Here is a 25,195-nt window from a genome sequence, read left to right on the forward strand (position 1 = left end):
GAAAAATTTACGCTTCCGGCGGGACTTGAACCCGCATCATTTGCAATCCGTGCAAGGCTCTTAACCAATTGAGCTACGGAAGCCGCGCCGGACGTCGCAAATCTTTCCATGCCTTTCCTTATCCCTTTCTTAAATGCCTTTCTTTGCATGCCTTTCTTATGCCTTTCTTAAATGTTTAGAATCGTTAGCAGACGTTTCTGCTTGTTAAAAATAAATTTAGTATTTGTTCAATAAACATTCTACACTAAAAGAACAATAATTTTAGGACAGAGGTACAATTTTTAACGTATAATATTTTACGGATAATGGATTACGCATAAAGGTTAAAAAAATCAATAAATAAATATTAATCGGTAACCGGGTTCATTTAATATAGATATATAGTATTATTTCAGCACGATCCCGTTTCGATAATTTCGCTCATTATTATGCTGCGGCGGCCGGCCTAAGCTCATAAGTCGCTCGCTACAAATAACATCTTGCAAATTAGAATTCGCAAGATGTCGGTCTCTGGTCTTCTGGTCATGCGGCGTCTACTGCCGAAGACCGTAAACGTCGCAAGTACGATACGCTGGGCAGTGGGTATATTTTGAGGCGTTTGCGGTCGAAACGATGGGACCTTGGGGGCCCGGGTCTCGGCGCCTCTATAAAGATTTGGCGTCTCGTTTGGTAGATGTGACGGGTGACAAAAGGGCTGGCCAGTATTTTGCTCAGAAAATAAGCATCGCCATTCAGCGAGGCAATGCGGCCAGCCTTTTGGGCACGCTGCCTGTTGGTGGCGACTTGCAGGGTGTTTTTGAGTTGTAGGTGTGTGTGTGTGTGTGTGTTTTTTTTTTTAAGTATGTACTTTTAGGTTTAGTTTATTGACGATGCATGTTGCAGATTTTCCATTGTCTTACTTTTTGACGAAGCTTGTAGCTAATAACGGATTTTATATTCAGTTGACGAAGCCTGTTTTACATCATAATTTTATACACATACCACAGAATACATATTAGTACAAGTACATACTAGCTTCTGCCCGCGGCTTCGCTCGCAGAACCCCCCCCCATTTTAGGGAAGTCCCTTCAACTATCCCCACTTAAATAATCACGTCAAGTCGTCGCTCCGTTTTGCCGTGACAGACGGACAAACAAACAGACACACACACTTTCCCATTTATAAACAAACAGACACACACCTTCCCAATACATATTAGTATGGATATGTGAAGGCACAGCGGGGCAAATCCCGACTGGGGGACAATTGTAACTGATCCACATTTTTTCCATTATTACACTATAAAGTTAAGATACCCGATACGGTAGGGGTCAATTCTCCAAACAAACGCTCTCGACTATTTCCTCCCTGGCTTTTGAAGATAAAGCAATGATTTTTTCAACACAGATTGTTATTATTTTTATCTGTGTCGGACCGTTTTGACTTTTTTTTGATATTCTGCTTTTTAAAGACTCTAGAAGAGCCAATCAAAAATTTCCAAAAACGGCATTTTTCATTGTGGCGCAAAAAAAGGTGTGATACTCAAGATTGGTAACAATTAACCAAAAAGCTAAACGGTCCGACATAGATTATTTCATTGTTATTCAGATTGTCAAATTTCGTTCTGATTGATTAAGTTTTGAAGGAGGAAAGAGTCGAGAGCGGAACCTCGATTTTAAAGATTTTTTTGAAATATCTTTTGACTGTGTTGTTCTTAATGGACAATTTTTTTTTCGATAAATCTAGTTAATAACACTTGTATATTTAATTAAAATTCCCAAGTTGAAACGGCTCCTTTCCATTTTAGCATTTTCGCTACCGTATCCTCTTAAGTGCCACAGGATCAAGTTGAGTTCCACATGTATCCATTGAACACGCGGGCCATATATAACCAGTGGACACTTATATTGCAAACATTGTAAATCATGGAAAAAAATCGACCAGTTGCATTTGACCCCGTCGAAATGGCCCCGCTGTACCTTATAGGAAATTCTTACACATATTGACCAAACCCCCGGAAAGTTCAGCTTGTTGATACTCAGCGATATGTACATATTTACATTATAAAAATACTGACACAGCCATGACTCCGGCACAAATATTTGTGCTCATCACACAAATAAATGCCCTTACCTGGATTCCAACTCAGGACCATCGGCATAGCAGGCATGGTCACTGTCCTCTACGCCAGACTGATCGTCTATAAATAGGAACAATATATATGATAAATAGTTATTACCTAGTATATGTATTTATAGCTTGCTTCTTATTAATTGTAAGTTGATATACCTACCTACTACAAGGGCTACAGGAGACGCAAAACATTATTATTGTTATGTAATTTCATTCATAGACACATGAGCCTGTCAATAGTAGGTACTGTCGGATCCAATTTATATTCCTTTATAGGTGATCCCTGGGTATGATTGAATTCCGATAGACGGACTAGGCAAAGGGAAAAAGTAGTGGATATCAGGCATGGTCGACCTCGAGCCAATCTTAAACATACATGCGCAAATAGATAATAACGCCTTGCCAATCAAGAATCATGATACTCAGAGATGAAGAATTCCTTAGATGTCGTCGAGCCCAAAACATACTCAGCTGAGAAAATCGTCGAAGTGTAATTAGCGATAATAACTTGTAGTTAAAGAATAATTTGTTGAAATAATTAATGGTATAGTAAACACTACCGTCAGGGGGCCGAACGCGTGAGACTCAAAAATCGGCCCGCAGGTTTTAAACGCTTGCGATATTTTACCATTAACGAGAGCCGAATAGAGTTACTTACAATATTTCTATCATTAATATTTATTTGTTTAAATATTCTTACCGCCATGTTGCTCAATACCGGAATTCATATATAAATTACTAGCTTTTGCCCGCGGCTTCACTCGCGTTAAATTCGAATGCTCCATACAAACTTCCACCTCCCATTCTAGGGAATGGGGGGGTTAGAAAGAGACAAAAAGTAGCCTATGAAACTCTCCATCCCTTCAACTATCTCCACTTAAAAAATCACATCAATACGTCGCTCCGTTTTGCCGTGAAAGATGGGCAAACAATAGTACATTACATCAGAGGCCGGGAAAATGAGGATTTCCGGCCAAGTGGGTATATAGATACGAGGCCGGGAATCCGTTTTCACGCCGAGGCATGTATAGTGCTTTTCTCAAACATACAATGAAATTAAAAAAAAATGCTCTAAAGGACAATATTTTATAAAAAAAAGTTACTTTGCAGGCCTAGGCCTAAAAAATAATATGAAATCCCTTTACAGTCCTCTCGAGTTGTTGCGCCCAAAAAGCGATACTTCCCAGCCCATTTTAAGGAACGTAAAGACAATATTTCATTGCATGTTTGAGAAAACAGTATTTGTTCAATAAACATTCTACACTGAAAGGACAATAATTTTAGGACATAGGTACAATTTTTAACGTATAATATTTTACGGATAATGGATTACGCATTAAGGTTAAAAAAATCAATAAATAAATATTAATCGGTAACCGGGTTCATTTAATATAGATATATAGTATTATTTCAGCACGATCCCGTTTCGATAATTTCGCTCATTGTTATGCCGCGGCGGCCGGCCTAAGCTCATAAGTCGCTCGCTACAAATAACATCTTGCAAATTAGAATTCGCAAGATGTCGGTCTCTGAAAGTGGTAACTTTATATTTTCCGACTGGAAACTCGTATCCGGCGGCCGGAGATTTCTTAACAATTTCGGAGAGATTTTATCATACAATAAATGGCATCTTACTTTTTACCGGTCTAGTCAAGGCAGAACGATTTTTTTTTAGCAAAAAATCTTCTACTGATAAACATTTTCATAGAATATTATTTTACTTATATCGAACAAGCTTCTTTATAATTTCCGCGTAGAGCGCTACGTCGTAGCCCGTAGCAAGTCAGTGTGCGTAGCCGAATGCACAAACGCTTTAGGCCGTTTTCACATTATCCGATCCGATATCGGGTGTCGGACCGACATCCTACACCCGATAAATGCTTCCGATAGTGTCGGATGTAGGTCCGATAAAACGCATTGTTCCAAATCAATGAAGTATGATTTTGTATCAAGAAATAATTAAAAAATGTTTTATATTTAATAATTATAAGCAGTAATATTCCAAATATTATATTGTAAAATTAAAATAACGAGCATAAAAAAATACTCAGAGTGTCAGACAAAATAAATAATTTTACATTCAAATATATCTACTAAAAGATGAAAAAACTAGTATCCGCAATTCGGACCGATGCATTACAATCTTTTTTTTTTCAATGGAAACTGTCAACTAATTTGAATTTCGATCATTAACAACTGTTTAATAGACGCCATTTTTGTCACGCACACTACTACAAACTTATACCTACATTATATACGCACACAAACAAAATATTATCGGCCGACAACTGGCGGGGGTCCGGCATGCTAAAAATGGTCGGAAGCGTCCTGCCGATATCGGCAGTTCGATGGTGACTCGAACAAAAACTGTTATAGGAGAGTGCCATCGGCATTAAATCCGCAATTTTTGCGTTTTATATAGTTTTTTAGTAATAACTATTTATTGAATACATAAATGAAGACCTGGAAGCGCATAAATCTTACATTTTAATAATATCGGATCGGATAATTGAAAACGGCCTTAGCGCTTACGATAATATCTCTTTCGTAGCTATCTATATATCTATCGCTCTTGCGTATTGGCGCGACAGAGCCAGACTACCTTTATGCAGCGTTTCGGTGGCGTTTGGCGTCGCAGAAATGCCGTTCGGCTACTGGGACAGTTCTAGTGGGTTACGGCGTCGGTAGGGACAAGTACAAGTTCATATTTTTATATCTACGAATCGTTCAAATCGTTCATTACCACAAAGCAGGGTCGCCTGATGGCTCGCTGTCAAACGATTTATATTATAAGTTTTAAAACACAACTTAAAATAAATATGTTTCTTTGCCAGTTTAGTCTTCAACGCCGTCATCGCACCTCCAAACTTTTGTTTAGGGTATCCATGGGCGGCGGTGATCATTTACTTATCACCAGGCATCAGGCGACCTGTCTGCTCATTTGCGTTCATAAAAACAATATCTCGAGGCCAATATACTTGTCTAAAATAAGTCAACATTTATCGAATACTAGCTTCTTCCAGCAGCTTAGCTCGCTAAAATTGCAGAATTCTCCATACAAACTTCCACCCCCCATTTTAGGAAAGTGGGGGGTTAGAAAGAGACAAAAAGTAGCCTATGTCACTCTCTATCCCTTCAACTTACCCCATTTATAAAATTACGTCATTTCGTCGCTCCGTTTTGCCGTGAAAGACGGACAAACAAACAGACACACACATTATCCCATTTATAATATTATACTAGCTTTTGCCTACGGCTGCGCTTGCGTTAGAAAGAGACAAAAAGTAGCCTATGTCACTCTCCATCCCTTCAACTATTTCCACTTAAAAATCACGTCAATTTGTTGCTCCGTTTTGCTGTGAAAGACGGACAAACAAACAGATACACACACTTTCCCATTTATAATATTAGTATGGAAGTATGGATTATTACCCTACTCTAGTTTAATCCAGATTTGTGTTGTACATGTGTCCTAAGCTAATGGGAATCGGAATTGATTAGATTCAAACCGACAGCTTCCTGACAGGTTTAGTCTAGATAGAAGCTTTAAGCTGTACGGTTACCATGAAATTGGCACCGACTTGACATTTCAATATGGGCATTTTCAGAATTTGGAACCGAATTATCGACAGTTGTTAACAAAAATTAACTCGATGTCAGTTTTGTGACGACATGACACGATATGCATCGTAGCTCCCGAACGGATGAACCGATTTAGATTTAGTTTGAATGCTGAGTTGAGCATTTCTTTTTTTTTGCCAATAATTTTTTTTTTATTGTTTTAGGGAATTTTAGGTCAATTGTACTCAGAATCACGAGTACTTTCAATCTCACTGGGAGACAAAAAGTGTCCCAGAATTTCCATACATTTTTGTTACTTTCCTCTTTTGTTACCCCATACAACATGTACGGAAAATGGTAACAAAATAAGAAAAAATCGTATGGGACAATTTTTTTAACTACTAGGATTGAAAAGGCTAGTAATTCTGAGTAGAAATAGCATTTTTTTTTTTTCAAAAATATCACACTTCATAAAAGTGGCAAAAAAAAAGTAGTCAGCTTAGTTAGTCGGGAGTGTTCTTAACGATGTTTCATGAAAATCGGTTCACTATTTCGGGGGTTTAAAAAAAATTGTGGTTAGGTATACCATGTAGTGATGAGAGTGATAGTGAAGATATGAAAACACACACACACTGTGGACACTTTCGCCGTTTCCCATTTGCCGGGCACTAGCGCTCTTGCTGGTCATGCGGCGTCTACTGCCGAAGACCGTAAACGTCGCAAGTACGATACGCTGGGCAGTGGGTATATTTTTGAGGCGTTTGCGGTCGAAACGATGGGACCTTGGGGGCCCGGGGCTCGGCGCCTCTATAAAGATTTGGCGTCTCGTTTGGTAGATGTGACGGGTGACAAAAGGGCTGGCCAGTATTTTGCTCAGAGAATAAGCATCGCCATTCAGCGAGGCAATGCGGCCAGCCTTTTGGGCACGCTGCCTGTTGGTGGCGACTTGCAGGGTGTTTTTGAGTTGTAGGTGTGTGTGTGTGTGTTTTTTTTTTTTTTAGTATGTACTTTTAGGTTTAGTTTATTGACGATGCATGTTGCGGATTTTCCATTGTCTTACTTTTTGACGAAGCTTGTAGCTAATAACGGATTTTGTATTCAGTTGACGAAGCCTGCGTTGCCTCTGAATAAATTAGATACTAGTTGCACGGATTTGAGAATATGGTCTCTGAATAAATTAGATACTAGATATGAAAACTGACACGTGCTTACGACACATACTATATTGAAAGTACTCGTGATTCTGAGTACAATTGACCTAAAATTCCCTAAAACAATAAAAAAAAATTATTGGCAAAAAAAAGAAATGCTCAACTCAGCATTCAAACTAAATCTAAATCGGTTCATCCGTTCGGGAGCTACGATGCGTCGTGTCGTGTCATGTCGTCACAAAACTGACATCGAGTTAATTTTTGTTAACAACTGTCGATAATTCGGTTCCAAATTCTGAAAATGCCCATATTGAAATGTCAAGTTGGTGCCAATTTCATGGTAACCGTAAGCTTAAAGCTTCTATCTAGACTAAACCTGTCAGTAAGCTGTCGGTTTGAATCTAATCAATTCCGATTCCCATTAGCATTAAACTGAGAGATGTCCGAATTGCTAGCGGTTGCATCTGATATAAATATGTAGTACAGATAAGTACAGTCACAAGAATATGTGACTTGTTTCGTACCTACTCTTCGAAGGCCGCAAAAAATGTGAAACGCTCTTAAGGCTCAACAAATAATTAGTGTCAGATATTATATGACCGTCTAAAATGTACAGTAACTTATAAAAGTAGGTAATTTTTTAGCTTTTATACCCAGGTATATATTAGGCCCAACGAACTAGAATAGATGCATAAGATTTTGGGTAACAAAGCTATATGTAACATTTTTTTTGTTGACTAATGGTCGTGATTATTAAGTGACATTAAAACTGTCGATTATATTGGCGATAAGCTGATAAGAGAGGACAAACCTCTGGAAAACATACGTTTAGCTACATAAAATATCACTCCAAAATTAACTTGTAGAGAAATCCATTCGCATTTTGAGTGTTGATTTCTTCAAAAATAATAAATATTTTGCGCCTTGAAGTCAGTTCATGTGCTCAAAGTGCAATAGCTTATCTTATCATGCAAGCAGTGCTTATTATTGGCACACCTGTTGCTTTAAGGATTGCCTGCTTGACAACGATTTTCATGCCACAGTTTGCGCTAGGTTATTCTAAACGCCTAACTTCTACCAAATTATTAGTCTGCAATGTCTGTCTTTAAATCGTTGTCAAGGTAGCTCGTGCAGACTCTAAAAAAATACTAAAGTATCCTTGCAATAGCTGTTTAGACCAATTGGCATTTCTGCGTGGCAATTAATTCCATCAATGATTCTCCCAGATTTTCCTCAATGAGCAATATGCAAAGTATGATATATTTTTCAGGATCAAAAGTGACGTACCAGCTGGAAAGAATTGATTTTTGACAAATAAAATCTACAGATAGTATTTCGACTGATACTTGTTATGAAGTAAGTGCAGGCTGCTACTATGCTATAGCTAGTTTGACGTACGCTGCCCTTATTTTAGATTCTCATTATTAGATGCCATTTGCATGACAATTTAATTTCCTTGCTTTGAAGAAAAAAGTATATAAATGTACAGTCGAGTTTATAAATATGTGTACATTTTTTCACCTAATTTCAGCGGGTTAGTGCGTTTTCACATTATCCGATCCGATATCGGATATTCCATATATTTGAGCCGCCATCTTTGATATATTTTTTTTGTAAACCTTCCTACATCCGATATCGGATCGGATAATGTGAAAACGCACTTAAGGTGAAAAAATGTACCTACTCATAATTATGAACTCGACTGTGTGTTAGGTTAGTGCACAAAGTGAGGTAAGAGATTTTAATATTACATTTTCCTTCGAAATATTACGTGATCAGCGGGCCGATTTTTGAGTCTCACCATAAATTAAATATAACAAGATCATACCATCCCATACATTAAAATGCGACCGCCTACGCCTATATATATTGACGATGCATGTTGCGGATTTTCCATTGTCTTACTTTTTGACGAAGCTTGTAGCTAATAACGGATTTTGTATTCAGTTGACGAAGCCTGCGTTGCGGATTTGAGAATATGGTCTCTGAATAAATTAGATACTAGATATGAAAACTGACACGTGCTTACGACACATACTATATTTGTATGCAGTCTTTTTTTTTCAAATTTGTATTAATTGGTAATTGTTTTCAGTGTTTCAAAACAAAAAGGGACCTAGGTGAGTTTAGTTTGCCAGTGCTTGAACTTCTTTCGGAACGGAGAATTGAGGCCCCAACGGTGATTCTTCTAGTTCTGCGGGCCGATTTGCGCCCCCCTGAAGGGTGATTTTTGAATCTCGCATACGGGATTTTGACACTAAAATACCGGTTGAAAACGGTGACTAGCTTATTATTTTCAGTGACAATTTTCTGAATTCGAACGCGTGAGACCATAAATTAAATATAACAAGATCATACCATCCCATACATTAAAATGCGACCGCCTACGAACGCGCTTACACTCCACCACACATAGATGGCGCCACAAAAAAAATGTCTTGTAGCTTTCGATTATACTTGTAGATGGCGTTAAGTGTCACTTTTGACATAGATTTACGGCTCGGAATTGACACTTAATGCCAATCTACAAATAATCGGTGGCAACAAGGCATTTTTTGTGGCGCCATCTATGTGTGGTGGAGTGTAAGCGCGTTCGTAGGCGGTCGCATTTTAATGTATGGGATGGTATGATCTTGTTATATTTAATTTATGGTGAGACTCAAAAATCGGCCCGCTGATCACGTAATATTTCGAAGGAAAATGTAATATTAAAATCTCTTACCTCACTTTGTGCACTAACCTAACACACAGTCGAGTTCATAATTATGAGTAGGTACATTTTTTCACCTTAAGTGCGTTTTCACATTATCCGATCCGATATCGGATGTAGGAAGGTTTACAAAAAAAATATATCAAAGATGGCGGCTCAAATATATGGAATATCCGATATCGTATCGGATAATGTGAAAACGCACTAACCCGCTGAAATTAGGTGAAAAAATGTACACATATTTATAAACTCGACTGTACATTTATATACTTTTTTCTTCAAAGCAAGGAAATTAAATTGTCATGCAAATGGCATCTAATAATGAGAATCTAAAATAAGGGCAGCGTACGTCAAACTATACTCCAATTGCTAATTCGAGTCCAAAAAAACTACGACAGATACGTCAATGTCACAGCTGTCAATGTCACTTATGTCACTGTCAAAATACTTTTCATGTTATTGATACCTGAAGTGATACAAGCGCAATACCAACTTTACAACTAAAAATCACGGAAAAAAAGAAAAAAAATCGAGCGACCTAGTATTTATGTAAATAATAAAAGACTATTAAATATATAAATCAAAGGATTGAAATAAATAATAAATAATTTATCTTGGCGTGTGTTTTTATAAAAAAGGATTATACTATTTTACAAACATTTTATTGCAGTGGCAACATCGTAGTAGTTTTTTTGGACTCGAATTAGCAATTGGAGTATAGCTATAGCATAGTAGCAGCCTGCACTTACTTCATAACAAGTATCAGTCGAAATACTATCTGTAGATTTTATTTGTCAAAAATCAATTCTTTCCAGCTGGTACGTCACTTTTGATCCTGAAAAATATATCATACTTTGCATATTGCTCATTGAGGAAAATCTGGGAGAATCATTGATGTAATTAATTGCCACGCAGAAATGCCAATTGGTCTAAACAGCTATTGCAAGGATACTTTAGTATTTTTTTAGAGTCTGCACGAGCTACCTTGACAACGATTTAAAGACAGACATTGCAGACTAATAATTTGGTAGAAGTTAGGCGTTTAGAATAACCTAGCGCAAACTGTGGCATGAAAATCGTTGTCAAGCAGGCAATCCTTAAAGCAACAGGTGTGCCAATAATAAGCACTGCTTGCATGATAAGATAAGCTATTGCACTTTGAGCACATGAACTGACTTCAAGGCGCAAAATATTTATTATTTTTGAAGAAATCAACACTCAAAATGCGAATGGATTTCTCTACAAGTTAATTTTGGAGTGATATTTTATGTAGCTAAACGTATGTTTTCCAGAGGTTTGTCCTCTCTTATCAGCTTATCGCCAATATAATCGACAGTTTTAATGTCACTTAATAATCACGACCATTAGTCAACAAAAAAAATGTTACATATAGCTTTGTTACCCAAAATCTTATGCATCTATTCTAGTTCGTTGGGCCTAATATATACCTGGGTATAAAAGCTAAAAAATTACCTACTTTTATAAGTTACTGTACATTTTAGACGGTCATATAATATCTGACACTAATTATTTGTTGAGCCTTAAGAGCGTTTCACATTTTTTGCGGCCTTCGAAGAGTAGGTACGAAACAAGTCACATATTCTTGTGACTGTACTTATCTGTACTACATATTTATATCAGATGCAACCGCTAGCAATTCGGACATCTCTCAGTTTAAGCTAATAAACCTGCTGTTCTATTTATGGTACAAAACAATAGTGCCATAAATAGAACTTGCGCTAGTCAACGGACAACTTATTATACATATTATATCGAGGACGCAGATTAAATAATTAAAAAGTAGACGCGTCACACATTAAATACACTTCTCAATATTCCTCTCTTAAAATTACCTCATAGAAGTTGTAATAATGTGGCTGAATGTGGATTATTTTGCGTGATTACATATTATTTAAGAATGAGGATTTTTTTATTCAAAAACAAAGAATATATCAACTAAAGTGTGGACACGAAAAAATCTGGTCGGACATGAAATGGTATATTTTTTTCTCGAGTGTATTTACGTGCAATTTAATATTTTTAATAATCTATATGTATAAAACTACATTCTATATGAAAACTATATTTAATAATCTATTTATGTATAAAATAATATACCATTTCATGTCCAACCAGACTTTTTCGTGTCCACACTTTATAAATATTCTTATGAATAAGAATAAATAAAGTAAATGAAATTCTATTAAAAACTTATAAATAAAAATCTCACCCAAGTTGCTGCCACTGGGCAGTGTGCCCAGAAGTTGTCACGTTGGATGGCAAAGCTAATGCGTTGAGCAAAATATTGGCCAGCCCTCTGGTCACCTGTGACGTCAATTAGGCGCGCCGCAAACTCTTTGTATGGCTGATGCGCGCTTGGACCCCATGGCCCCATAGTGTTTCCACGCCAAACGCCGCAAAAATGTAACTACTGCCACGGGTGGAACGATTTGCCCCGCTGTACCTTAATGCTATTTTTGAAAAAGGACGGCTAGTAATTTTAAAACCAGTCGTTTCCGATTCTGTTAGTAGAATTTAAATCGCTAGTGAAGATTTACTTTGAACCCTTTTAAGCGACCTAGCTTTCCACTGAGCTCTGTACATTTCATTGGTGTCGAACAAGAGAATTCATAGGTCAGTTTTCACACAGTTAGCGCAGTAATTAAATTAAGAACAAGCTAATAACGCACTTTGGTAAAAATATCTTTAATAAATAAATGTTATAAAATATAGAAACCGTTTGAAATTCTGGGGGGTTACCATGACGTACTAAAGACGTTCAGTTTAGGTTGAGAGAAAGGCACACAGCTATAGCAGTTACATAGCTCCGTCCCTCTCTCTCAACCTAAACTGAACGGCTTTAGCACGTCATGGTAACCCCCCTGAAAACATTAAGATATTAAGGTCAAATTAAGGGATTAATTACACTCGAGTGCACGGAGTGCACATTACCTCCAAATCATAAATCTGGGTCAACGGTGACAGATAAAATGTAAGACTTAGGTACCGCTATTTTGACCCAACTGTACTCAAAAAGAGTTTAAGTATTTCTAAGGCCCAAAGAAGGAATTAAGCAGGTTATACTTATTATGAATTTAGGTAAATTTTGCTAAAGGGGTGAATCCTCGTAAAAGTAACGTGAGTCACGACTTCATTGGGTGTTTATTTGAACTACAGCTGCAAATCAAAGGATCTATGCATATATCGGGAAAGTAACACTTATTTAGATATAGATTATCACTTGAACTTGCATCGTGAATAAATGGAAACATGTCATAAAATCGTGACTCACGTGTGTCACGTGTGTGGTTTAATGTTACTCTTGCCGCGGATTTACCCAAAGGCATATAATATATTGGGTTGGTAAGAAAACCATAACCAATAATGAGCGAATCATAACCAATATTGTAATTTTTATTTAATTTATTATTTTAATCATTTATCAAAAATATAACGGCCTTCGTTATCTACTACTTGTCTCCATCGTTCTGGTAAAGAATGAATAGCATCGGCGAAGAAGTTCTTAGGTTTAGATTCAAAAAACTCAGCTATGTACTGTCGTAGATGGGCTTGATCATCGAACTTTTTTTCATTCAAGGCATTGCTTAGCGATCTGAACAATGCGTAATCCGTAGGTGCCAAGTCTGGAGAGTACGGTGGATGAGGTATCACTTTCCAACCTAGCTCCAATAGCTTTAGCCGAGTCACTTTTGCAATATGTGGGCGAGCATTGTCGTGTAAGAAAAAAACTTTAGCATGCTTTGGACGATTCTGACAGATTTTTTGGTTTAAATTTTCAAGCTGATTACAGTATACTGATGCGGTAACAGTCATTCCACTTGGTAGGAGTTCCCAGTGAATAATACCATGAATATCCCACCAAACGGACAGCATAACTTTTTTCGGGTGAGGCTCTGTTTTTGGTGCCTCTATTCCTTTTTCGTTTGGAGCTAGCCACTGACGTTTGCGTGTGTGATTTATATATAAGACCCATTTTTCATCTCCAGTGATAAGATGGTCCAACCAGTTGAATGTGCGGCGAAAAGACAGAAGTTGTATGCAGAATCTGCAGATATCGGCACGGCGGTTTAGTTGATCTCTATCAAGTTCGTGCGGTATCCAAACACTGTATTTGTAGTTTTTTCCCAACTCGTGTAAATGTGTTTCTATGGTGACATGAGAGCAGCCTAACTCGGTAGCAAGAGTACGACTCGTTAGCCTCGGATCTCCTTCAATTAAGGTTTTTAATTTGGCTACATCAATCTTCACCGGTCGACCAGACTTAGGTTGATCTGATAATGAAAAGTCGCCACTACGAAACCGCTGGAACCATCGTTTCGCCGTGGCCTCAGACACAACTTCAGGAGCAACACGCCGACATATATTACGCACTGCTTCGGCGGCTGAATGGCCAGACTGAAATTCATATAGTAAGCAATGCCTTACATGCACTTTTAATTCGTCCATTTTCTTCCTTATATTAGCTCGGCGACAGCTAGTGAATGACTGACGAGGAACTGTGCGACTCACCCTTTATATACTTTCGACTTTCGACCATAGAAGATTCTAGAACTCTCTCAAAAATTTTATGTGGAATTCAATCGATCGCTCATTACTTTCTTACCAACCCAATATAAAGTGCTAAATATCCGACAACAGATATTCTCATATGTATTATGGAGGAAAAGGACAAGAAAGGCCGACCCCACTTAGGTAAATGGGAAAAGGTCAAGGAAGAAGAAGAAGATATTCTCATAACAGGGTCCTTATTGTACAGTGAGCTGCAAAAGTGCAATTTATCAATGAATTCAATCATAATTTCTCCATAAAATTTTTAAGCATATTTTCACTAGTGCGAACCAGTTTGAAACCTAAACATATATAGGTAATTATTAATTCACACTTAAATGCATGACCTTGACAATGATTTGTTCAAATTTTAATTTTGACATGTTGTCAATAGAGTCAAAAATACATGATGCATATATAAATCACTATGCATTTAAGGGTTAATGTATCTTTTATATCGTAACGTCATCTAAATACAACTTTGTACAGAGACATCTACTGTCCGTACCGTTTAACTGTCTCTGGCGAGGTCAAGTTCAAATTTTAATCGCATTAACATAATCCTATAACATCATAATGAGAATACCTTTGAGCACAGACTTCTAATGCTAGACTGTTTCCTAATTCCTAATCTGTTTAGGCCTTGAATCTTAATTGCCTGAATATATTTATAGCCTGGCAATAATGGAGAGATGGTACCTACATTTTTTTTTTAATATTATAGGACATTATTCTTACACAGATTGACTGAGTCCCACGGTAAGCTCAAGAAGGCTTCTGTTGTGGGTGACAACGATATGTTTATATAATATACAAATACTTAAGTATACATAGAAAACATCCATGACTAAGGAACAAATATCTGTGCTCATCACACAAATAAATGCCCTTACCGGGATTCGAACCCGGGACTGCGGCTTAGCAGGCAGGGTCACTACCCGCTAGGCCAGACCGGTCGTCAAATTTTAAATACGTACAGCTGATGGTAAGCGATCACTGTCGCACATGGACACCCGAAACACCAAAAGGGTTGGTGGTGCATTGAAGGAATTTAAGATGGGTGTACGCCCTTTGCATACCTACTCGTATTGTATCCTTCGGAACTATTAGCAGAAGTATTTTAATGATTTCGTGATAGCACGGAAAATAACATCCATTATAGGTGCGTATGGAAAAAGTGAACAGCGCCTCCAAACGGTTACTTAACTAATGAGTCGTACCTACAACTTTTTTTAATACTTTAATAACCACAAAATTAAAATTTTGAAAAAACCACCGACCGCGTCATAGTGGACCGATTTTCATGAGACATGGCTAAGAACACTCCCTACTAAGAAGGCTTTCAAACAAAAACAAACTAAATCTAAATCGGTTCATCCGTTCGGGAGCTACGATGCCACAGACTGTCTGTCTGTGTGTGTGTCTGTCTGTGGCATCGTAGCTCCCGAACGGATGAACCGATTTAGGTTTAGTTTTTTTTGTCTGAAAGCTGAGTTAGTCGGGAGTAGAGATGGGCCGAATATGGACTTTGCCGAATACGAATATTCGGCCGAACATTCGGTTCAGCTCTTACCGAACCGAACATTCGGCCGAATATTCTGTTACGCCATGTTTAGAAAGCGGATATGTTAAGATTAAAACTATTAAATGATTGATAATGATTACTTACATATGTTACTCTGTTCAGAAACGTTCAAACATTAATTCATTTTTGATCCTTTTTCTTTAAATCTGTATTTTCATTAATTTCCATTTAATATTATTTAATTTAATTCATAATAATTGTCACATCATATGTTCAATTTGCATATTTTTTAATTCAAATATTCAATATTGTATTCATTCAAGTTGACATTACGCATTTTATAAATCATTTGTATTATTTTTAATTCATTAAGCATTCATAATTCATTATTTATTCAATTTGTATTTTTTAAATAAAATATCAGTATTGTTTAAAATCACATATGTAATTCAAGTTTGTATATTCAAATTTCATGTATGGCAATGTTTACAATTCAAGATTCAAATCTGACAGCTTTTTAGAGCTTTCAAAAATTTACGGTTTGTTCTGTTCGTTATTCCGCCTCCAACGACATTCACTGTACCACTTTCTTTGTCTTCCACAATTCGGATTAAAACCAGCACCAAACTACAGTCCGCTTATTATTTCTACCACCACTACGAAGACCTGAGACCAGCGAAGATTTTCTAACTCGAACTACATATTATGGTCTTACGATTTAGTGGATTTAACTAAAACTTAGTTAAAACAACTCTGAACTCTTCTGAATTCCTAAACTACGGTTTTTTCAACTTTGTATTTATATGTTGAGTATTTTGACGCATTGGCAATTATCTCTTTTTAGTAGTTCCTTAGAAAGCTACTAAAATAGGAGCTTACTATCCAGTGGAATACGTAAGATCTACATTAGTTATTTACTTTGTTTATTCGGTAAGTATTCGGCAATGCAACCGAATTATTCGGCCGAATACGAACATTAAAAAACTTGCCGAATACCGAATATTTACCGAATATTCGGCCCATCTCTAGTCGGGAGTGTTCTTAGCCATGTTTCATGAAAATCGGCTCACTATGTCGCGATCGGGAAAATTTTCAAAATTTTAATTTTGTGGTTATAGAATGAGTTGTACAACTTTTTTAATACTTTAAAAAGCTTTCCTAATCCCATTATTCCCGAGTTCCCGACACATCGTGACGAGCAAACCCTGTGGTCGTATAACTAGGTACAATAGTTACTAGGCCGTGTTCACTGTTCCACGCCAGTGGGTCCTCAGCTCCCACCGCGATAGGTACCGTTGCCCCGGGTCCGCATGTTCTTGCTTACGTAACCGAGTATTTATAGTGACAGTGCTGTTTTTGTGACGTCGAAGTGGTATAGTTTTGAAATAAATCTCTGTTGAAAGGAAGGATCGCCCGAAAACGCCTTTCCATAGAAAGGTACTCCCGTTTTCCTCTTTGAATATGAATAGGGTATTATTTACACACTTTATTGTATTTAAGTAAATAAATATTATTATGTATTATAGGATATTCTTACACAGATTGACTGAGTTCCACGGTAAGCTCAAGAAGGCGTGGTACTCAGACAACGTAGACTTAGGCCGTTTTCACATTATCCGATCCGATATCGGATGTCGGAAGGATTTCAATAGAAAAAATCCAAGATGGCGCCTGTAATGTATGGGATATCGGTCCGACATCCGATATCGGATCGGATAATGTGAAAACGCACTTAGGTTGTTAATATAGGTAGCTATGGCGATGCTAAATCGCTTGGTTATTATTACGTTATAGTATTCATAAATATAAGTTCTTTAGAATTTGTATAATACATAACTATACCTAGATACTTTTCTAGCACGAACTAAGTGACACTAGTGACTTCATTCCAATATTTAGTTCATCGATACCTAACTTATTTTGTGATATTGGTATGTCATTAATTATTATAATTATGTCATTAATTATTGCCGTAGCACTGAATCTTCAGTAGTTTCATGTGCTCTGCCTACCCATTTTAGGGAATTAGACTTGAATTTGAATAAAACATTAATGTCATATACACATAGTCACGTTTGAAAAGAAATGGACAATAATAATAAAACGAATCATATTTTATTAGTTTACATAGTTTCTTACATTATTATTCATGATTTTAAAGATTAATTAGGGGTAATTATTAACCTTATGTAAGTAGGCTACTTTATCGAGAAAAGGATTGTCGATATTTTTATTTTGTCACTTACAACTTGACGTTCGTGCCAGAAGAATATCTAGGTATATATACATATATATATATATATATATATATATATACTTAACTGTTGGTTATAATACATAATTGTATTGGCTCATATAACTAACCTCTTATACTTAAAGCCTACATAAAATTAAAGGTGGAATCTACTTGTGACCTAAATTTTCCAAATATTTAAAAATATTTTCTATAAGGTATGTCTATATTCAGGGAGGAAAAAGGAGACTATTTGTATGGAAATTCGATTGTCCCCTAGCTTGCTATAAGCATACTAATCCTAGTTACAAAAAGCTTTTTATCATATGATAAACCATTCAGTTTTTAGATTAATTAGAAGCTTAATGTAGAACAGGATAATGTTACTTGGCTGACATTCATTCTGATCAAGGCCTGCTAAGCTAATTTTTACTGAAATATATCTATAGTATATGTACACTATTTTGTAGTAAGATACCTACCTATCTTTTGGGACTCCGTAGCAATGTTACAAGAACAAAAACAGATTAGTTCAACTAAATTTATTAACACTAAATCAAAAAATGATTATTGTAAATTGATTAAAGCACAAATTGATTTTAAATAGGTAACTATAGTGCACTAGATAAAATTATCATACCTTAAAATGAACAATTCAATTGATTTTGTTTCTATTTCTATGTCATGTTTTGGCTAAAATGTATAAAAGGATTATGACAATCCAGTATTTATTACTTATACTTATGTATGTGTCAGAGTATACTTACACTTAACAACAAGTAAAAAGAGAAGCTTTAAAACAGTAAAATATATAATACAGCATAAAAATGCTTAAAACAGCATGGATTACATGTTATGAAATAAATAGAGTATTAATTTGAAAAAAAAACTTTCATTTTGTTATATTATTTAAAAGAAAAATCTTGTATCTTACATTGCTACTCATAACATGAAACATGTATGGAACACATGCAGAGTTACTATCTTTTGTAGCAATCTAAAATACCAGTGGCCCGTTTCTCGAAAGGTACAAGCCTTGTATTACAAGTGTGTTTCCATGACAACCCATACGATTTGACAGTTCGCGCACTTGTAATACAAGGCTTGTACCTTTCGAGAAACGGGCCCCAAGGGCCCATTACTCGAAGCTACAAGTTACAATTTACAAGTGGTTGTCAATGTCTAATATGACAAGTTGGAAAGAGACTTCCGCTTGTAACTTGTAACTTTCAGTTTTGAGAAATGGCCCACAGATTGTTTAGTAGTGACCATATTATTTTTGTTAAGTCAGTAGTTGGTTGGTCCTAATCATATGATGTTAAAAGGATTTGATAATACTATACCGATAATTACAATTTAAGATTCTCTCTTAATATATCAAAATATTCAAGCATGTTATAATGCTAGTCAGTGTAAATTAGCATAAATATCCTATTATTTAAGACCATTTATTACTATTGGACTGTCTAGATTTGTCTGGCGTACTGGAGGTTGACTGGACCGTACTGGAATCTAAAGGTATCCGAACCGGGGTCAATTTTTCTGTTGGTAAATGCTTTACGACACAGTCAGTGCAGTAATCAGTGCCTGCATTGTCTGTCCACCGTGCACCCAGGAAACCTTTCGCCTGGCACCCAACACACATGGTATTCTTCTGGTACACTGGTGCAGTTTCATCAAGCGCCCTCTGTTGTTTGGCTGCCCGTAATAGCTCCACAATGTGCTTGTTGCCAACTTTGGCCTCTTGGACTGTGGTTGTTATTGCTGTGTAAGGCATCTCAGCAGCATCATACATTTCCTCCATTTTAACAGGAACATGCAGCTGAGGGAAAAAGTTTGATTTCTTGTAAAGTATTGACTTACATTTATCCCGCCCGACACCTTTTGGTGTCCGCCCCGGTATAGGCAAGCCAGCTTTGGCTAGTTTTGCAAAATACTTTTGCACTCTACTCATTACTTGAATAGGTGTACGAGTCTAAGTGCTTGGGCTATTTTTTTGTATCGTCTTGCTTCTACTGCTTCTTCTGGGTATATTTCTAAAAGTTCCTCCAGCCTCTTTTGTTCCTCACAGGACCAAAGCTGATTGAATGTCTCCGGTTTGCTGTCAGTGTATTTCCGCCCGCGAACTTTTAATCCAGCTTCAGAAATTTCTGGTTTTATGTCTCTACTAAATTCATCAATATCTTGAGCATTGTCTACTCCATATTGATCCCAGTCTATTGTAGGTAACTCTCTGATATGATGCCGAGGCGGAAACTCAATTGCACCAGCCTGTAGCTTTTGAACAAACTCTAGTGGTTCCTCAAGTGCCTTGTTGCGTGCTTCAGTCAAATCCTCTATGTCTTTTAATGCGGCTACTCTTTGGGACTCAAGCAGAACTATATATTTCAATAAATCATTGTAATCCTTGTTACCACGTAACGCAAGGTGGTCAGTCTCAAAAGCAAATTCACCATTCGACTCCGGGTTTTCAATACCGTCCATAGCTCTGCAAATAAACACAAGAAATTGTTTTAGACGAAGCTAAGAATATGAATACGAAATCTATTATATCTTTGCCAAGTAGTCCAAAACGATTAAGTGTTAAAATAAAAAAGAAACTAAACAGTGTAAAACATAAAAAGTCCAAACCGGAGTTCAGAAGCAGTTCCCTCGAAGGCTGGACCAGCGGGTAAGTAGAGACTTTGGGACGTTGTCACGTATTTTATTACTTTTTCACGTTGTTTTATTAGACTCCTAAATTGTTATTTAATGTATTTCTTTTATTTTTTTCACAGGAGCTTATATTATATTATCTCCTGTACCATATCACACCAGACACCAACTGTCACTGTCAAAAAGTTACAAACAAAACGCTCCTAACATTATATCATTTTACTGTAATAATTAGGTATTTATTTATAACAAGGCGCGCATGGACACTGTGAATGTAGCTAACTGATTTTTTACTATAATACGTCACAAAAACTATGAAGCTTAATAGCATTTATTTCATTTTATAATGTGTATTAACATCGGTAATATTTAATGATAAACTCTGTCAAACAAGTCTGTCAGTAAATAAGAACGAAGAAAACTATATGCATCCTTTTCTTTCGGGTGCTAGAGAAAAGGATACCTATAGTTTTCCTTGTTCTTATTTACTGACAGACTTGTTTAACAGAGTATAGTAACAGACCGTAAAACTTAGAGCATAATCGATAACTTAGTTTCAGAACGTAAGTTCATCTAAAAGCGACATCTACCAAGTTCTAATGGAACTCGTTCGGTTTGTAACGTGCGTGTAACGAAGTGCCAAGAGTGGCTATGGAGTCTAGTGTTGTACAACAAAATTAATAGATGGCGCTAAAATAAAAATCACAAATATTTTTTTATCGTGATTAAAATGACAGGGGTAAGGTGCTAGTTTCCGTCCACAGCTAGTTTTATTCCAATGACGAAATTTTATAATATAACAACTCGTTTGACCGACGTTACTACCGTGCCGCCAACGTCATGAAGTCGATGTTTCTGACCAGGGTACGTAGCCGAATGCACAAACGCTCGCGAAACGAAACGCTCGTAGATATCTATCTCTATTGCTCTTGCGTATTGGCGCGACAAAGTCAGACTACATTTCGCGGCGTTTTGATTTCGTCTCGCGTGGCGGAAATGCCATTTGGCTACGGAGATAGATAGCTACGAAAGAGATATTATCGTGAGCGTTTCGCGAGCGTTTGTGCATTCAGCTACGCACAGTTTTATTAGGCCGTGACAATACTGAGCTGAACAGCGTACGTAGCCGAATGGCATTTCGCCGACGCGAAACGAAAACGAAACGCCGCGAAAGGTAGTCTGGCTCTATCGCGCCAATACGCACGAGCGATAGAGATAGATATCTAAGAGCGTTTTGTGTCGTGAGCGTTTGTGCCATTCGGCTACGTACCCTGGAACATAATATGACTATGCGCCATGTTGCGGAATTTCATTGAACTATTTTCTTCATACTATACTGAATTGTCAACCCATACATCAGAATAACAGCGCCCTCCTGACAATAGTCATATATCTGGTCAGGCTTTAGGTGCATTTGCTAAACCTAATTGTGATGAATTTCTCCTGCAGTTCGTTGGTACTAAGTAGTTTACGAACTTTACGAAGTTAGTTGAGGTTTAGTCACACGAGAGGGCGCCGAGATAGGTTGCTCAGTTCAATACTAAGCAGAGTTGATAGCAGTAGAGAGTTTCTCAAAGACAGTGCGAAGTTTGCTGAGGAACTATTTGGATTGGTATCTCGTCATTTCTATCTACCGTTGTACAAAATTAGGACATTGCTAAACGGTATATTGAATTACTTACCGAAGTACCTAGTCCATTTCAAACAAACAGGCAAACAAATTGTCACACTGACAATCGCAACGGTGGGGACTTTTTCATCTCTCTCTCTCTATCACTTGTAGACTGTAGCGAGTCCGACTTATTAGGAATGCAAGATGCCTAACACTCCTCCTCGCGTCGCTCGTTGTCGTACCTTAACGGTGGCTCTGGGACAGTATTTCCTTTTTGACAGCGTGACAGAATCTTGCTCTTGTAATATTATGCTATATTCATATTCATATTCATATTCATTTATTCATAAAATTAACAATTTAGAAGATTAATATGATTATTATGGTAGGTACATAAAATTATGCTAAATCAAATTCGACCAAAGTGTGTCGTATGCGTGGTAGTAATAATCCTACTAATTTTCTGCAAAATTAACATTCGACCAAAAGTGTTTCTGCGAAACATGCTATACGAAGTGTGTTTCTGACGAAAATGATTCTGCCATATGAGGGTAACCCAAGAAAAGTTTCAATTTACTTACCTTCTGAATCTTCCTTTTCCGATTTTTGAATCTCGCATACCTACGGGATTTTGTCACTAAAATACCGGTTGAAAACGGTGACTTGCTTATTATTTTCAGTGACAATTTTCTGAATTCAAACGCGTGAGACTCAAAAATCGGCCCGCGGTTATTAAAATTATCACTTAATTATCATACAAATTTCCTTCCTTGTGTCTGATGTTTCCTAAACTTTTTCATGTGTAAAAATCCGCTATCCCACAAACTTACGCAGTAATATCAAAAAGTCATATCCACGGGCTGAAACGCGAACCACCAACTCTCCCTTATCGCAAGAGGGCAGTTATAATTGGGGCGAGGTATAATGAAGCAAACTTTTTAACAATCACCCTGTGCCATTTTGCTTGTAACTCACGTAATTTATCGAAGTCGTATCTCACTCAATAATTTAACAGGGCCGATTTTTGAGTCTCACGCGTTCGAATTCAGAAAATTGTCACTGAAAATAATAAGCAAGTCACCGTTTTCAAGCGGTATTTTAGTGACAAAATCCCGTATGCGAGATTCAAAAATCGCCCTACCGCTAAAAATGTGTGTTAAATCAGTACATAAAACAGAAAGAACTCACACATATACATATAAATACCTAATATTTATCTAAATACTATTAAGACAGTAAAAACATTATAAACAGCAAATATATCAAGTAAAGTAACAAGAGTTATCGGCCGCCCGTACTGAAAGCGAGGACCGTAAACTTAAATATAGATATTAAAAAAAAAAGTCCGTGTTGTAGGTTTTTTTTCATAAATGTTGTATTTGACTAGTTATTTCTTCTCATTCGTTATTCTAAACTATTCTAAAGCAGAATGGAACGAATTTATGAACTTGACAAAAAATTAATTTTACCATCTAAAGCAATACCTTACGAGTACAGTCACGGACTTTAATTGTTTATCCACTTCTAGCTCATTTTATACTGGAACGTTATAGCTTAACTATGTTTTATCCAGTATAAAATGAGCTAGAAGTGGATCAACATTTATCGGCTATTATGAGGGCTTTCATGTGAAAAATAGTGAAATCGCAACCGAGCGCTTAATCATGTGTGGTATTATATTAAAGAGCTTTCCGAGTAGTTTACAAATATATAACATATTATAGGACTTTTTCTACTTGGTCTAACAAAATATGAGAAAATGTCCAGAAGTGGCAATAATTGTGACGGGGAAGGCTCGTTTTCAAAAAATTGCCAAAAATATATAATAGAAATTTATAATCACTAAGGCATAAGAGCAATTTTAGTAAACGTGGCAGATTAATTTTGTACGAAAATAACTCCTATGTGATGTAGATTTTTAAAGAAATTGTCACATAATTTTAGATAATTTCTGAAAAAAATTTAATTCGTCTTAGCCTTGTTTACTCTTTTTAAAAACCTTATAATAAAAATGTAGTCTGAGAAGTTTGTAGTACAGGATATACGTATTTACGTATTATAAATTTACCAGTTTCCGTATTCCAAATTGTCAAAATTTTACAAATAAGATCAACTAATCCAGCACTAGGTATACGCGGGTTTTCCTAAACGTGCATCAGAGAAAAATTCATAATTAATTTAATGAGTTAGTTTTCTAAACTCCAGTCTGATAAGTATCAAGATGATAAGATGCTCTAATTGAAACTTAAATTAAATATATCTATTAGATAACGAAAAGTGTAGTATTTCACCGATTAAAACTATAAATTTTACATTATTTTGTTGTTTTTCTCGAAAGCACCCTTATGCCACAGTATAAGGAATATTCAGTAGTTAATCTCCGGCAGGTAGATGCGGGCGGTCTCTACTGCGCAAGGTCACGCATGGTTGAACAAAATTACTATAAAGTTATTCAATCAACTTCGTACAAAGTAAGTTGTTGTTATCTAATAGGTACTATTAGGTATTAGTATAACAATACCACACCAGTCAATATTGAATACACAAAAAAATATTATTCATATATTAGTCTCATAAGCGCAATACTAGATTGTGTAACGAGGGAGCAAAATTCACGGGGACGGCTTTTCACATCACGTATGTGGTAATTTATATGTTATACTTAGATATTATTTAAAATAAAAACGCACTTTCTACTACGTACCATTCAAGTAGGTACGTGTTTTTTTCTTAAATACTGACGAAATAGTATTTACATAAAATGTCTGAATAGATAATATGGTTCCACAATATTTAAGTAGGTACCAAACTTTCGAGATAAGATAGATCGCATCAGCTACCTAAATAAATAACAAGTATTTGGTTGCAAAGTAATTAATGTCGTTACAGGTATCCTTATTGATTTTAATTCATCACTATATCTTACTTTTTACCTAACACTGCAAAATGTAAGTATAAAAACCACTTACTTTTCTGGAAGTCTAGGAATTGTGAAGAATGTTATATCCGGATTTTTAGAACTGTTCTCCATACATCCATAAACACTACAGTAACGAAATGACCTCGG

The 25,195-nt window shown here is 36.5% G+C and overlaps 1 protein-coding gene across 1 annotated transcript; it reads right to left on the reverse strand.

Moving 5' to 3' along the window:
• Window positions 1-19,003: 19,003 nt before the first annotated feature.
• On the reverse strand, window positions 19,004-20,724 carry LOC125240843 (ZZ-type zinc finger-containing protein 3). Its single transcript, XM_048148981.1, is given in 3 exon segments — window positions 19,004-19,838; window positions 19,841-20,349; window positions 20,493-20,724. Coding segments are annotated over 2 exon segments (1,044 nt in total). The 5' UTR covers window positions 20,346-20,349; window positions 20,493-20,724; the 3' UTR covers window positions 19,004-19,299.
• Window positions 20,725-25,195: the final 4,471 nt, after the last annotated feature.

Source organism: Leguminivora glycinivorella, chromosome Z (assembly GCF_023078275.1).
Source record: "Leguminivora glycinivorella isolate SPB_JAAS2020 chromosome Z, LegGlyc_1.1, whole genome shotgun sequence".
Taxonomy (NCBI): Eukaryota; Metazoa; Arthropoda; class Insecta; order Lepidoptera; family Tortricidae; genus Leguminivora; species Leguminivora glycinivorella.